The sequence below is a fragment of the Diabrotica undecimpunctata genome, chromosome 3, assembly GCF_040954645.1.
Source record: "Diabrotica undecimpunctata isolate CICGRU chromosome 3, icDiaUnde3, whole genome shotgun sequence".
In the NCBI taxonomy this organism is placed as follows: domain Eukaryota; kingdom Metazoa; phylum Arthropoda; class Insecta; order Coleoptera; family Chrysomelidae; genus Diabrotica; species Diabrotica undecimpunctata.
In genome coordinates, this window is record NC_092805.1 from 91,960,021 (window position 1) to 91,976,102 (window position 16,082).

The window sequence follows — 16,082 nt, forward strand, 5'->3', positions numbered from 1 at the left end:
ATTTAAGTCCAATTTTCATGTTCATTTCACTATTTTAGTTATCTACAGACTATTTTAGTTAAGTACACAATTTTTTGTGTTTAATATATTATATATATCAAAAACTAATATATTTTAGAACATTAAATACCAGTAATAATATTTTAAATTTATATTATCGGTTTTATGAATCTTTTCCTGGTTTTAAATTCACTGACGTCATATAAGCAAACATCTGTTTTAGAAAAAATTGTTTTGTTTTGGTCTGACGTCTTTTGACGTTTTGTTTCACCTTTGAACTGTTTTGGGCATACTTTCTTAGCTGTATTTCTTTAAAAAAGTTATTCAAGTTTTTAAACTGTTAATACAAATTGTGAAAATTTGAGAGTTGAAGATACTCTTTTAGCAATTACTTTCAAAAGTATTTTTTAAATAATGTAAATATTTAAGAAACTTAAAATATTTGTATTCTTATCATTTTAAAATGTCTCAGCGAGCTCGTGTGATAGATTTGTACAAAACTGTAAGTATATTTGTTATTTGATAATTTGATTCATTAAATATTGTGGAAAAGTTTTAATAGAAGCTATTTAAACTGTTTTATGTGTAGGTATCTATATTCTCATTATTTTAGAACCTGTAGAATGTGTTGCCTATATTACAGGTTTATTTTGAATAATATAGTTATGTATATTTGAAGAACCTATAAATTTCTTAATAATAAAGTGGAATTTCGATTAGATAAAGAGACTTTCAACTTTCCACATTGTACATTTCTTTTTTTATTTTTTTTGTTCTAGTTTTAATAACGTTGCTGTAATGTTACATTCTGGAATTTTTTCTTCTTTAACCCATTTATGCCAACAACTATATATTCTTTCACATATAGTTTATTTTGATATATGTTGGGTTTGAATGATTCAAATTACGTAAAAAAATATATATAAAAAATATTACGTCATTAATATTAGCCATACATATGTACATTGGTCGTTATCGACCCTTTGGACAAATGCGGCATGTAAAAATATGTTTTTGCTCATTTTTATAGAAGAATGAATTTTGAAATAAAAAGGAAGGATAAGATATATTTTTTTAATAATTATTTTAATAACAAAGTATTTCGAAAAAATATAAGTACCTAAACAAAGAAAAATGAATCTGAAAGAAACAAAAAAGAACAAATACATTATTTTTGTGATATTTCTCGAAACATTTGTCATCCAAAGGGATATTGCAGCGTTGACAAGCTTTAACTGTCTTCTTATGTCTTATTTTTACATAGTTGACAACGACGTCTCAGTTGTCCACATATTTATATGTAGAAGATATGTGGTATCTATTTATACAGTGCTGTCCACTGGATTTTAGACTTTCTGGTACAAAGAGGAACGTGATGGCCCAGAAAAACGTGGTAGCTGATCATATTTTTGTAACGACAGTACCACTATTCTTCGAAACTATAAGTTATCGTGTTTATAAACATACTGCCGAACAAGGACTTACAAACATACAACAAAGATGTAGAACAAAATAGATACATACCATTTCCAATATTACTACTGTTCCACTGTAGGGCTATTATTTTTTATCCTGTATTAGGAGGCTCTCGTATGCTCCTCTCTCTCTTTTTTTCATTTTATTTTTCGCTATGAGTGGGCAGTTTTCCATTCTTTCCCATCTAACAGTACCTGTTGCTCCAAAATTTATCTCTTGTAACTTTTCCATCAACTTTACGCTATTGAAATAGATTTTAAAAATTAAAGAAAATCGTAGATATTTAAAATTTTCTGACAATAAATTGGCAAATGTCTGTACAATATTGTTCTGAAGCTATTTTCTTGTGAATAAGCCACAATTTAAGTTTAAAATAAGTTTATTAACGTTTCAATTTCCACTTCGGAAATCTTTCTCAAAATACAAAACAATAAATTAAACAAATTTTGTTTTTTGTTACTTGGTAAAAGTTCTTCTAATAATTTAATTGTATCTAAATCCACAAGGAAAATAATTCCTGCAGCTGGCTGTATACCATGTATCACAAAAAGAGGTTAATCTTTGTATATGGGTATATTTTATAAAAACCCTTAAAACGGTTACATTAAAAACACGAACGTTTTCGGAACAACAGTTCCATCATCAGGTTAAAAATACCTAAAATAAGTATAAACCATTTAGTTAAAGCAAACGTGGTTTAAAATATTGACTAAGGTTAAAAACAAAATGGTTATACTTACAGGTTAACATGCCTGAGCCACCAAAATATTTGGGTAAAAACCCTTTAAAATATATTATGTTACCAAAGATTGTACATGATGTTGTTAATATTATTTTATGTTTAATATTTTAATTAAATTTTACTTCAGGTAACATACACCCATGCTTAAAGTGAGTTCCAGTGTCCGGAGAGTAAACCTCTTTAAACGGACCTCAGCTGGTAACGGTAACTGATTGACAAGATACCCATGAACGGTGTCAAAAACAAAATGTCAATGTACCATGAAACAATATTAGTTAAACATAGCATTACTACAGTCAAAAGATTTAAAACTTTGATGATGTTAAAATGATAACAGCAATCCAGGTGTTGGGATTTAAAAAATTTTTAATTATTTAATATTGGATATAAAAGATGTAAAATTACTGATGTTGTTAAAGGTCATGTTAAGAGAATGACGTATGCATTAGGCAGCTTATATTACTCTTTGTCGTATGGAGTGTGGTCTAAAAAGTGTAATTTGTGACAAATTAGCTTAAATATATGGAATTGTCCTTTTATGTTGCTCACATCTAGGACAAGGTAAAATTGAATAGTATATATTTGTAGCTAATGTAAGACTTCGTATTTAAATGAAATTGTTTAATACTGCTCGTATGGTAAAAAAGGTTAATATAAGTGAGTTCAATAAATTGAGGAAAGGGATTAAAAATCTTCCGGCTGAAGGCATTAAAGTTATAACATATGGAATTAATTTAAAATTGAAAAGGCTGAGCTCCTCAGAGACTTGATAAGAATAAAAGTAAAGGAAATGACTAAAGAATAAAGGAGAGGGGGTTAAAGGAAAATAAATGAGTTAAACAACAAATTAGAGATAATGGAGGTCCTTCATGCTTAAAGCATCTAGCACCCTGAACAAAATATATTTTGGTTGTATTAAATTCGGTACATAAAAGCCTGAAATTTTATTTGTGAGTGTGCTGTACTAAGTTGTTGCCTAAGAGAGGGAAGCAATGGTTGATTAAGGGTTTTGGTAAAGTGGGTAATAGTGAATTCTGATAAATTGTTGGGTTATGTTTAAATGGTTACTGAGGTTAGAACTAATGAGTGGATGGTAGATATATGAAATGACAGAGAACTATCAAAAGAAAAAAGAATGGACAGGAATATGAAGTAAACGTGAAGAGTGTAAAAATGATGAAATAGTGAGGTATGATTGATATGGTAGGTTATGAAGTTAACAATAGGGTCGTAAAAATTTGGAGGGAGGGTTTTGTGACAATAGTGTAAAGAGAATGGTTGTTTAAAAGCAACAATTGTTGAAAAGGATTAAGGTGTTGACGTTTATAGAGGAAGGTCAGGTAAAGAAGATGAGGCGAATTTGAGAAGTGTGGGTTATGAGAAGAGTTGTCGGTGTAAGGGTTGAAAGTCACGGTTGAAAGATACATGACGATTAACATGATTTATAATATGGAATATTATAAAATACCTAGTAACCCATTAATACCCAGATTGTATGGTTTACCTAAGATACACAAAGAGGGAATTCCCATTCGTCCCGTTGTTAGTTTCATAAACACTCCAGTTTCTATCCTGTGAAAATTCATATTGAATCTCATTAACAATATGACGAACTTCACCCCTCGCTTTTCAGTCAAAAATACAATTCATCTAGTCAACAATCTCCAACAAATAAATCTTCATCCCAACATCACAATGCTTTCATTTGATGTCAGCAATCTGTTTACTTCAGTCCCCAAACAAGAAACTATTAATCTGGTCCACTCTCTTCTACAAGCAAATTCTATCACTATGTCTACCACTAACTCAATTATTCAGTTATTAAAAACTTGTCTAGCTCAAGACTTTTTTGTTTTCAATAGTAAATTTTGTAGACAACCTGATGGCTTAGCCATGGGTAGTTGTCTTTCCCCTCTCCTAGCTGATATATTTATGAATCACTTAGAATCCACACACATTATGAAAAATCCTGAAATTCTCCATTGGTTTCGATATGTTGATGACTGTTTAGTCTTCATATCATGCAACTCGAATTCAGCTGACCTATTACTCTCTAAAATAAATCAAATCCACCCAAACATAAAGTTCACTATGGAACTAGAGTCGTCTCAATCTATTAATTTTCTCGACCTTACTATTACCAGATTAAACGACCATTTCGATTTCAGTATCTATAGGAAACCTACACAAACCGACCATATCATACCTTTATCTTCCAACCACCCAATGTCACATAAATATGCAGCCTTCCATAGTTATATTCACTGCCTAGAAACAATCCCACTATCACAATCCAACTACCACACAGAACTCAATATTCTAAAGCAAATAGCATCCAACAATGGGTATGACCCCAACCTCAGTAACAAACTTATTCATAAGAGACAACTCAAACTATTGAGAGAGGCTGCGTTCCCCAGAGACTTGACCATTAAACCTCATTATGCTTCCTTACCATACCTTCAAGAACGTCTTTCTGGAGATATCAGATATATCCTAAAAAGATCTGTTGAGAATACCCACATTTCTTTTAAAGTCCTGAACAATCTAGGACAATGTTTAACCAATTCAAAAGATCGCATCAATACATGGATCGTAGTGGTGTTTACAAATTACAGTGCTCTGATTGTAATGCTACATATATAGGTAGAACCTGTAGATTACTAACTTCCCGTTCCCTAGAACACACTAAAAAAGAGACCACTTCCACCTTCTCACAACATCTCGCACAACATAAACATACCCTCAACATACCAGAAGACGTCTCTTTGTTACATAATATAACTCAAAAAATTTTTATAAAATCAGATCTATATGAAGTCTTGGAAATAGTCAAAGAAAAGCAAAGAAGCTCCTACTGCGTTAATCGCCATGTATCTTTCAACCGTGACATTCAACCCTTACACCGACAACTCTTCTCATAGCCCTTTAATCCCTTTCCTCAATTTATTGAACTCACTTATATTAACCTTTTTTACCATACGAGCAGTATTAAACAATTTCATTTAAATACGAAGTCTTACATTAGCTACAAATATATACTATTCAATTTTACCTTGTCCTAGATGTGAGCAACATAAAAGGACAATTCCATATATTTAAGCTAATTTGTCACAAATTACACTTTTTAGACCACACTCCATACGACAAAGAGTAATATAAGCTGCCTAATGCATACGTCATTCTCTTAAACATGACCTTTAACAACATCAGTAATTTTACATCTTTTATATCCAATATTAAATAATTAAAAATTTTTTAAATCCCAACACCTGGATTGCTGTTATCATTTTAACATCATCAAAGTTTTAAACCTTTTGGCTGTAGTAATGCTATGTTTAACTAATTTTGTTTCATGGTACATTGACATTTTGTTTTTGACACCGTTCATGGGTATCTTGTCAATCAGTTACCAGCTGAAGCTGAAGTCCGTTTGAAGAGGTTTACTCTCCGGACACTGGAACTCACTTAAAGCATGGGTGTATGTTACCTGAAGTAAAATTTAATTAAAATATTAAACATCAAATAATATTAACAACATCATGTACAATCTTTGGTAACATAATATATTTTAAAGGGTTTTTACCCAAATATTTTGGTGGCTCAGGCATGGTAACCTGTAAGTATAACCATTTTGCTTTTTTAACCTTAGTCAAAATTTTAAACCACGTTTGCTTTAACTAAATGGTTTATACTTATTTTAGGTATTTTTAACCTGATGATGGAACTGTTGTTCCGAAAACGTTCGTGTTTTTAATGTAGCCCTTTTAAGGGTTTTTATAAAATATACCCATATACAAAGAATAACCTCTTTTTTTTAATTGTATCTGACTTTTTATATTGACAATTCAGACACATGTTATAGGTACATTTTAAATTAGACGAGTTTAAAATGATATTGCCAATATTGCTGAGTTGCGTTCCTGGGACGACTTTATTGTAAGATTCATTTTATTACATGAAATCAACTTTAACTTAAGAATATCCGTCAGAAAAATCATAGCATGTAATTCGTCTTTACATAGACAACCACATGCAATGATGACAGTAAAATTCCCCTGTTAGTGATTCCATAGTAAATTATGAGGAAAAGACCAGGAAAAAAACCTTACCAATAATGTTTTGTGTCCATGTTTATCTATCAAAAATGAACGAAAGTTAAATTTGCTTATCGATTCACAAGTTACTCTCACAAATGTTTAGTATAGACTAGTCAGTAAAGACTACTTATAAAGAATAAAAACAAACAAATATTTCCCGTTACACGGGTCAAGTGCCATGGGCCATTATTATCGACCCACTGGACATAAATGGGTTAAACAACTGCAACTACCGCAGATATCAAAGGCAATTCAAGCGCGGACGTAGGCGTTACCTCTTTCTATCATTCACTGATGATCTTCTTCGTGTTTCTGTGCTAGTTGTAGTTGTTGTGTTGTCTGCCTTATGCAGTCTGTCTCGTGATTCGAATCAGTATTACAGTTTTCGTTGCATCTGGGAGAAGTTCTCTATTTAATAGTGTCAGCGATATCCCATATATATATAAATCCTTTTTTTGTTTTTTTGCCAATTCCATTTATAACATTTTTAACATATTATGGTAAACAAGTTTTACACTTCTCATTGTTTATTGTACTGTCTAATTTTTTTATATTGCATTTGAATCACTTTTGACTTATTTAATGTGTCTTGTTTAGTATTCTCCAAATTAAGTATCCTTCTATACGGTACATACAGAGGCAGCCACTCTGACTAAAACGATGATGAAAAGAGTGGCAGTTTTCAAGATGTGGTTTTACAGAAGAATCCTGAGAATATCTTACGAAGACAGTGTCACGAATGAAGAAATCTTATGAAGACTTAAAAAAACAGAACAGAATAATGTATACATGAATACGTATATAAAACATAACATGAATAATTAAATACAGATACGAAAACTACAATACATTGTCCACGTGATGAGAGAAACAAAACTACCAGCTTCTGCAAAATGTCATGCTGGGAAAGATTTTAGGAAAGCCTAGGGTTGGAATGAGACGAATGTCATGGCTGCGTAATCGAAGAGAGTGGTTTAATTGCTCGTGTAACCAGCTTTTTAGAGCGGCAGTGAACTAAGCGGCAGTGAGTTAAACTTATCATGTTGATCGCCAACCTTAGAAAGAAGACGACATCTTAAAAAGAAGAATGCCACTTGTAGCGCAGTCGTTGTGTAGTAACGTTTTTCTATATGTTTCAATACACTTCTTTAAAATATTGAGGTTCAATTATGACCCATTTCTTTTGTTTAGGCTACTCATTCAAGTGATTCAAATAACAGTCCCTTTGTGCTGGTTTTCAGTATCAATACTCGGTGCCCAGAGCTCGGTAATTACTACTAACAATAGTTAATAATAATTTAATTTGATAACGATTTCCGAAGTGGGAATCGAAACGTCAAAATAAATGTATTTTTAACTGAGATTTTGGTCAATTCCCATTAAAGATTGTAAAAAGTACTTTGTAATTGTAATTATTTTTAAAGTACATGTAATAGCCAGCTCTATTTGTATCGAAATTTTCCGTTGGATTTTTGTTCTATTAAAACATTTAAAATAGCAATTTGTTTATTCTTTATACCCATGGTGAACTGGCTGAAATGTAAATTTTTGAAATTTGTAAGTACTGTAAATGACCAATGGATGGTTTTAGCGCCGTTAGATACTTTGCAATATACTGATTGTTGTAAAAACAACAAGTTATATTAATATTAGTTTATTTTTCGTTTTCACAAATATTGGCTTGAATCTTATGCGATAGACTGTACTTCTTGCCTACAAAATATTTGTCTCATAAATGATATATGGGCGTTGCGTTATAACCACTGACGTCGGCCTCTCCACACTTTTAGATAAAAATTGGTTTCAGCATAAATAATCGTAGATGTGATTTGTGTTGTCAAGTTGCTAGCCGAACGTGCGGCTGTATGCGGTACTCGGTACCTAGTTCTCATCTCTTCGTCTCAAAAATGCAGTGAAAAGTGCATTAGTTTTCGCTATATTCTCGCGCCCTAAAAATAACGGTATAATAATGAACAATGTGGTAAAACAAACTCTTTAATTAGTAATAGTTGTTTTGTAAATATTCTCTAGTTATTAAATGAGTAGTATAGATCGATCACGCTTTATTTCTCTATAAGTACAACCCGATAAAACCAAACACATAAGGAATGATCACCGTGAAGTCTGCTTACGTATATCGAAGGAATCTTTTTAACAGTCCATGGTTCTAAAATATTTGGTACTACCCGCTGGGAAAAGGAATTTAATAAGCTTTCCCCCAACAATTGGTGGAGATTAGACAAAGTTTCAACACTGATATTTAGGAGAGACAATTGTTCTGACAATCGGTTTTAAATGAATAGTTTCCTTGTGAATTTTGGGAAAGCCACACAGGCGCATTGACGCACTAGACAAGTTGAATAATTTTTCACTTCTGATAGTTCGAATTCGAATAGATTTCAGTAGCTTTTCAATTTGATTGTTATAACTAACGGTTTTTAGTAGGGGATTTACATTTCCTTTGTCATAAACTAAATTGAAATGCCGTGTTCAGTATTTAGTTTTTTTATTGTGAGATTTTTTATTGTGAGGTTTTATTTAGTGAGATAGCAAAGTTTGTATCTTTGGATAGAAACACTTACTTCTGATGTTCAGGATTACCGTTCTGAAATATTGATCATTGTATCTACCATACTGTAGTGCAGTGGCGGATCTAGACCTTTGCCTGGGTGAGGGGAAGAAACTTTCAATGAAATACCAACCAAAAGAAGATAAACCCAAACTACATAAAAGACATAAATAATAACTTGTATACATTAAGTTTATCTATCTTTAATTTTGGACCTTGTTGGGAGGAAATTTCCCCATTTCCTGTGTATTATGTGTTAATGTTCTTCATAGTTTTTAACTTTTTTTTGCACTTTATCATTCATTTATTTAATTGACGGGACAAGAAAAAAATTTCTTAAAAGAGGTAGTCTTGGTTTACTTTTAGAATTAAGAAGGTATTGTCGTTTTGATGTGGATATTGTTGATATGTTTATCGTAGTTTTGACGGGTAAAAATATAATTTTTGGGGTTTTGATTTTTATTTGTTATATAAACAGCGTATTTGCTTAAAATAGTGTGGTGACATATTCAATGTAACATCATTTTACTTCAAAAAATTTGCCAGACTGTACTAAATAAAAAGTAAAAAGTGAAAAGAAGCAGATCACAGCATAATAACTCGGTTATTTCTATAAATGTGTTATAGTACAAGATCCCACTGCAGGATCACTACGTTCATAACGTAGTTCATCGAACTCCCATTTTTACATACATTTAAAATTAGGAGAATACATTGATAATAGGGTGCCAGTCAAAAAGTGCCCTCAAATATTTTTAATTTAATTAATAGTAATTAATTTTTGGTAAAAATTTTATTTGGGTAATTTATTTTTTAAATAAAATACGCTGCTCATGACGCATATACATATTTTTTATATCAAATTAAAGTTAATTTTTTCTTAATATGTTGATATAAGGTTACCTGAGAAAAAATGGTCAAAAATTAGGGTTGTTAGCTGTTACAAACGCGAGGTATCAAAGATAAAGTAAAATAGATTTAGGGCGCAACGAAACTCGTTTGACAAGTGATAATATGTATATATTTTTATATATCTGTCGACGCATGTTTTAAAATCATTACGAATTAGATGAAAATTCGGACCAACACCGAAACCAACTGCCTCTGACAGCGGCCTCACTGAGAGTGATGTAATTATCTTTAAAATTCATTCGCCCCACTCGGTATAAACAAAACATAAATGGGAATATTTCTGTTCATTTTACTCGCAAAATATCCTAAAGTGGCTCTCGATCAAAGAATACCGAAGAAATACGCATCTGTGTTATATAAATAAACTTTAAAATGTGTTTATTATAAACTCCAGCGATGCAAAAGGATTGAAAATACTTTTTCGGTGGTTTAACATATACAAGGTGATTTAAAATGCTACAATTGAAGACCGTTTTAGTAGGTTGCAGGCTTTTCAACCTGCATCCTTGCATAAGATGTTTGTAAGTGGCCAAACAATTAGAAATATACTGCATAAAGTAGGGTTAAATGCTCAAAGACCTGTAAGAGTGGGTAAAAGAACATAAAAATTGGGGTAGACGTGAATGGGCCTTTTTTTTCACATATGAGTCCCGATTTGAATTTGCACCAGTTACAAGACGGACAAGAATTTGGAAACGATCTGGCAATGCTGAACGATTGGCCACCGTGCAGGAGGTTCATAGACAGCAAGGCGGCAGTATAATGGTATGGCGTGGTGTCACTCTTGGTGAAAGGACCAATTTCGTTTGTCTGGAACGTTTTCTAAACGCAACAGACTGCTACGATATTCTTTTTAAACCTATTGTTTACCCTTTGCACTAAAAGCTGATTCACAATTTCAATAAATGCACAACAATGCGTGTCCGCATACTGCCAGGGTCGTGCGAATATTCCTCGAAGATAATGAAATTGAGGTTTTACCATGATCTGCACAATCACAAGATTTAAACCCAATTGATCATGTATGGGATATATTGGGCAGACGCATTTTACACAAAATATTGCGTTCAATACAAGACAGTAACTGTTTGAGGACCTTTCAATGGAGTGGAACAGAATACCGCGGCAAGACATTGACCATCTGATCGTGAGTTTACCTTTCAGATGTAGGACAGTAATCAACAACCGTGCATGCCATATACTATACTAACTTAATCTAAAGACTACTTTTGTTGGGAGTTGAGGGGCCACAAATTATTTTTTTGTTACCATTTTTTGACTTATGGAGTTTTCTTTTAATTTTCGTAAAAGATATTGCGATAATTCTAAGAAAAAATGTTTATTTTATATTCAGGACACTGGTTTATAACTTTTTATTAAAAATATTTGAAATAAATTATTTAAAATCCTGTAATCTCGCATTTTGTTTTTCTCCCTCGATTATTTTGATGTGTGTATTAAAATTTCAAAATGCACCTTAAAACTTATTTAAAACTTATCATTATCATCTTTTACCTACGTTGCAAAAAGCACTGGGTGAAACAATACAGTTCAGTTCTATTTACTAAAGAATTGATGTGGTAATTTCATGGAAAATTTCCTTTTGTTTTCCAAATGCTGTCTGTTGGAAAATTTCTTTTGTATGTCTGTTACAAAATATCCTGTGATGGACTTTTCGTTTGAGAGATTATGGATCAATGAATTCTACTTTTATCTGTTTTAGCAAACAAAATTGTGAGGTATACAAGAAAGAGTAAAATTAACAGAAAATGAAAGGATAAAAAGTATATTTCTAATCTACCTAAATTTACCTGAAATGTTTTCGCGTTTGTTAGTTATCTTACTTCATAACCGTGTGGGAGACGTGTATTATATTTCCATATTTATAGTAACGAGCAATCGAAAAACAATGTAATTAAGGCAAGCCTTGAAATAATCATTGCTTCTTTTGAATGGTTGATTACTCTCTTACAATTAATTCATAATAAATGTAAATCAATACTTGATAATCTAATTTTTCTTCTTCTTCTTATTCTTCCTCTTTATAAGCAATTCTGCTTGTTCATTGGCGGATTTTTTCATGGCGGACTCCATCTTTTGTGCAATCGTTCGATACTTCTTCTGCCGATTGGTGACTTATCTCTTGCTATTTTGACCACACGGGTCTCCTCCATTCTGCTTATGTGGTTACTCCATTCTTTTTTTCTATTTTGTGTCCATTCATTTATACACTGTACGTTACATTTTCTTTTAATTTCTTAACTTCTCTTTCGATCTCTCAGCGTATTTTCTGTAATTCTTCTCAGTACTCTCATCTCTGCCGTTTCCAGTAGCCTTTGCGTTGTGGCTGTGTCGGGTTTTGTTTCTGAGGCATATGTCATTATTGGTTTTACACTGGCTTTATAAATTATTGATTTCATCTCAGTGTTAATGTATCTGTTTCGCCATATAGTGTTATTAAGGCATCCTGCCAGTCTATTTGTTTTTTGTACTTGATCTCTCACTTCTTTGTCCAGGTCTCCATAGCTAGACAGTGTAATTACCAGTTATTTTATTTCCATTACTTGTCCAATACTGATGCCATCAATTTCTATTTTACATCTGGTTGGTTCTTTGCTGACTACTATTGTTTTAGTTTTCTGAGATGAGATAATCATATAAAATTCTTTTGCTCTTATGTTAAATATGTGGACTAGTCTTTGCAGACTATCTTGATCTTGGGCTATCAATATTGCGTCGTCTGCGTAACAGTGTATTTTTATTTCTTTGTTTCCCATTCCGTATCCTCTTCCTTTGTTAACACTTTTGATGATTTCATCCATGATCAAATTGAAGAGCATGGGGCTCAATGAAGCCCCTTGTCTTATTCCGCTGCCTATTTCTATAGATTCTGTAAGTTGTCCATCTATTCCGACTTCCTTTTTGTTGTTTTGGTTAATGTTTTCGATGGTTTTTATAATATTTAGGGGAGCTTCTCTATTATGCAGAAGATGGATTACATCTTTGAGTCTTACTCTGTCAAACGCTTTCTTTATCCTCTGATTTATTAGTTCTTGTAAAAGTTGTAAGTTTTAGGACAGTATGTGACAAGTTTATAACTCTGTAGTTTTCTGGCTGTTTTTTATCTCCTTTTTTGAATAGTAGAATTAGCTCGCTCGTTCTCCATTCTTCCTGTATTTTATTGTGTTTTATAATTTTATTAATTAATGTTGTTAATTGTTCTGTCATCTGTTGTTAATGTTCTGTATGTAATCTAATTTTTACATACGATTAGCTGATTTCTTTTACAAAACACAATTTTAAAGAAAATGAAATAGTTGAAAACGCTTATAAGCCCGTTTGGATATTTTTGTAACATATATAGGACAACTATTTGGCAATACTATAATAAAATTTATAAATACAATGGTATAAAATCAAATCTCAACTGGATGTGGTACATTTTAACTATTTTTTTATGAAGCATAATATGGAAAATCTGCAAAAAGAAGAACAACAAAAAAATAACTACTTTAGAATCAGTAACTCCAGTAATGGTATTTCTGATGAAGCACCATCTTAGATAATGAATTTACTTGCATTATTTTTAACACACTGAATTTTGAATCCAAAAAAACTGAAATGTATGTATAGGAGCCTTTACAGAAACAATTTTACAAATTTACTACAGAAAGAATAAGTAGTTGTTAAAATTATAGTAGGGGGACACACAAATGTTTTATGTTTATCTTGTCAAACATTTATTAATGACGTGAAATCAAGTTCATGAAAGTTTACATAGTGAAAGCAGACAATTGGAAATAAAAATAAAATATTAGAGTACGAATACATGTTTACCTACATAAGCGTTTACCTGTATATACATACAGTGTGCGTCAAATCTCTAGTTTTCTTTTGTTACGACTAAACTATGGAGTATACAGTGCATCCATAAAGTAACGCGTAAATTAATTACATATTAGCTAAATTAACATTATTAGAAATTCCCGAAACAGGTCGATTTTTGATTTCATTTTAGTATTTTTTCCAATTATAATTTAATATACAGGGTGAACCACCTTCGTATGATGATGTCATCACCATTTTTTTTTAAATGGTCACCCCATTTTTTTTTCAATTTATAGATTTTCCTTACTGAGTTAATTCCAAAAATATATAAGACATTGCTAAAATATAAATAAGAGCTGGAGGGTCAGAGAATAGAACAAGTGGTGTAGTTTAAACATCTAGGAATCACTATCTAGCTACGGAAAGTTTGAAACAGAAATGAAAGATCAAGTGAACAGAGCAAACAAAGTTACAAAGTGGAGAGCATTAAGAACTGGGTAAGAAAGAGAAGAGTATAATGAAATGATCATAAGCCGAATGACCACAAATAGAGTAGTAAAGAAGGCAGGAGCCAGGTCCCCTATTGGGGAAGAACGTTCCCCAATAGGAAGACGATCAGTGGGATGACCTCGAAAATGAAATGATGAAACGATAACTTAATGGAGGCACATTGAAAAACAGAGATATGTCTACCCATAAAGAAGAAGAAGAAAAAGAATATAGACAATGTTATCCAACTATTTTAAAGTGCTATAAGTCGCGTCAGTGACCAGAATATGTAGAATAAGAAGAAGAATATAGACAATGTTATCCAACTCTTTAAAGTGTTATAAGTCGCGTGAGTGACCAGAATATGTTGAGCATTGACAGTATTTGACGGTTTAATTGAACTCTTTATTATTAACCCAAGCAGCCAATGTTCTGAGTCTGATTTAAATTCATACATGGTAAGTACATACAAAGACAAGGCTTTAAAAAATAATGGCCTTCTCCATTTCTTTTATATGGGTCTAAACGCTGGTCCTTGAAGGAAGTTGATAAACGCACTATAGATGCGTCCAAAATGCTTTGCTGGCGAAGAATTTTGCGAATACACTGGACCGCAAGAAGAATCCTTAGATCCTTAGACAGCTGCACGTTACAAAAGGCTCCGAAACATTGTTACGGAAAAAATCACTGCTCATTTTGGTCATGTGGTGTATAGAGATGGTCTGGGAAGCTAACGTTGTAATGAACGGTTCAAGGAACGGGAATCCGAGGAAGAACACTAACAAGATATGTGAACCACATTACAAAGAAGTCGGAGCCCTACTAAACCATTGCTTCAGAGTTGCAGAATACAGAGAAAGATGGAAACAAATCATGATTGAGGATTCTAAGTGTCACGGTGTCCAAACCGGTCGACCGACTAGGAACAAGAGAAATGTAATAAACTAAGAAACCGAAAATCTTTATTTTATTTATTTCTTTTCTTCTCCGAATTTTTATTTTATTTCATAGCATTGAAACTATTACAATATATCTGTTCCATACGGAGTGGAGCCACCCATATAATGGGGAAACAGAATACATATAAGCATATTACGAAAGTTATACACGTTTACCATTGTTTTTGATAATTAATGATCATTTATTCACATATCTAGTACTCTTACAATTCAAGACTTTAGTAGTAGTAGACTGTAGAAGACTTTAGTACTTATGCTGAAGCACTAAATTGTGTTTCTTAATATCATCATGCTCACGAATGAAAGAAAAATGAACTGTTACTCTAGTGCTCTAGCTACGTTTTTCCTTTGATCATCAACATTTTATTTTACAAAAGCAATATAAATTTGTTCAACGAATATTGTGGCAGATTCTTTACTGTAATCATAGTTTATATTCTAGACTAATTTAATTATTTTTTAGCTTCTTCACCTTGGCAAAGATTGGCCAAAAGGTTACGACTTTTTTCGACAACGACTTCACGCTGCTTTTATGAAGAACAAAAACGAAATGGATTCCGAAAAAATTGAAAAAATGATTGCTCATGGAAACTTTGTTAAGAAGGAGATCGAGACTTTATATATGTTGAAAAAGTATAGAACTCTAAAAAGACGATATTATAATGATCAATAAAAGATATTATAATGATCAATGTAAATAGTTGTAAAAATTTATTTTAAATAGAAATACAATATTGTTCTTATATTATTTCCGTTATATCTCAGTTTTTTTATTAAGAATTTGTATTTGGAAAAAGGTTTCCGATCTGGAAGCCGGAAAATTAAATTAATGAAGAGTTAATTTAATTAGAAGAGTTAAAGAGGTAGTTTATAGTTTTTCTGTTTTATTTTATACACATTCTGCTAAGATATGCAAAATGCCAGTTCCATTCTTTAAATCCTACAATGCGTTAATTCTCCAACTAGACAAAGGGCATTTTACGCAATTTGTACTTCCTTTGTACTTC

General features: G+C 31.9%; 1 protein-coding gene across 1 annotated transcript; it reads left to right on the forward strand.

Moving 5' to 3' along the window:
• The first annotated feature begins 238 nt into the window (after positions 1-238).
• On the forward strand, positions 239-15,823 carry osi (electron transfer flavoprotein regulatory factor orsai). Its single transcript, XM_072526295.1, has 2 exons — positions 239-502; positions 15,539-15,823. Exons 1-2 carry the CDS (start codon positions 464-466, stop codon positions 15,746-15,748), a joined length of 249 nt encoding a protein of 82 aa, XP_072382396.1. The 5' UTR covers positions 239-463; the 3' UTR covers positions 15,749-15,823.
• The last annotated feature ends 259 nt before the right edge of the window (positions 15,824-16,082 follow it).

Excerpts from the sequence above, each read along its gene's own strand:
- osi (XM_072526295.1), top strand. The coding sequence starts at position 464 with ATGTCTCAGCGAGCTCGTGTGATAGATTTGTACAAAACT. Across the intron at positions 503-15,538 it reads TGATAGATTTGTACAAAACT|CTTCTTCACCTTGGCAAAGA; the intron begins GTAAGTATATTT and ends ATTATTTTTTAG.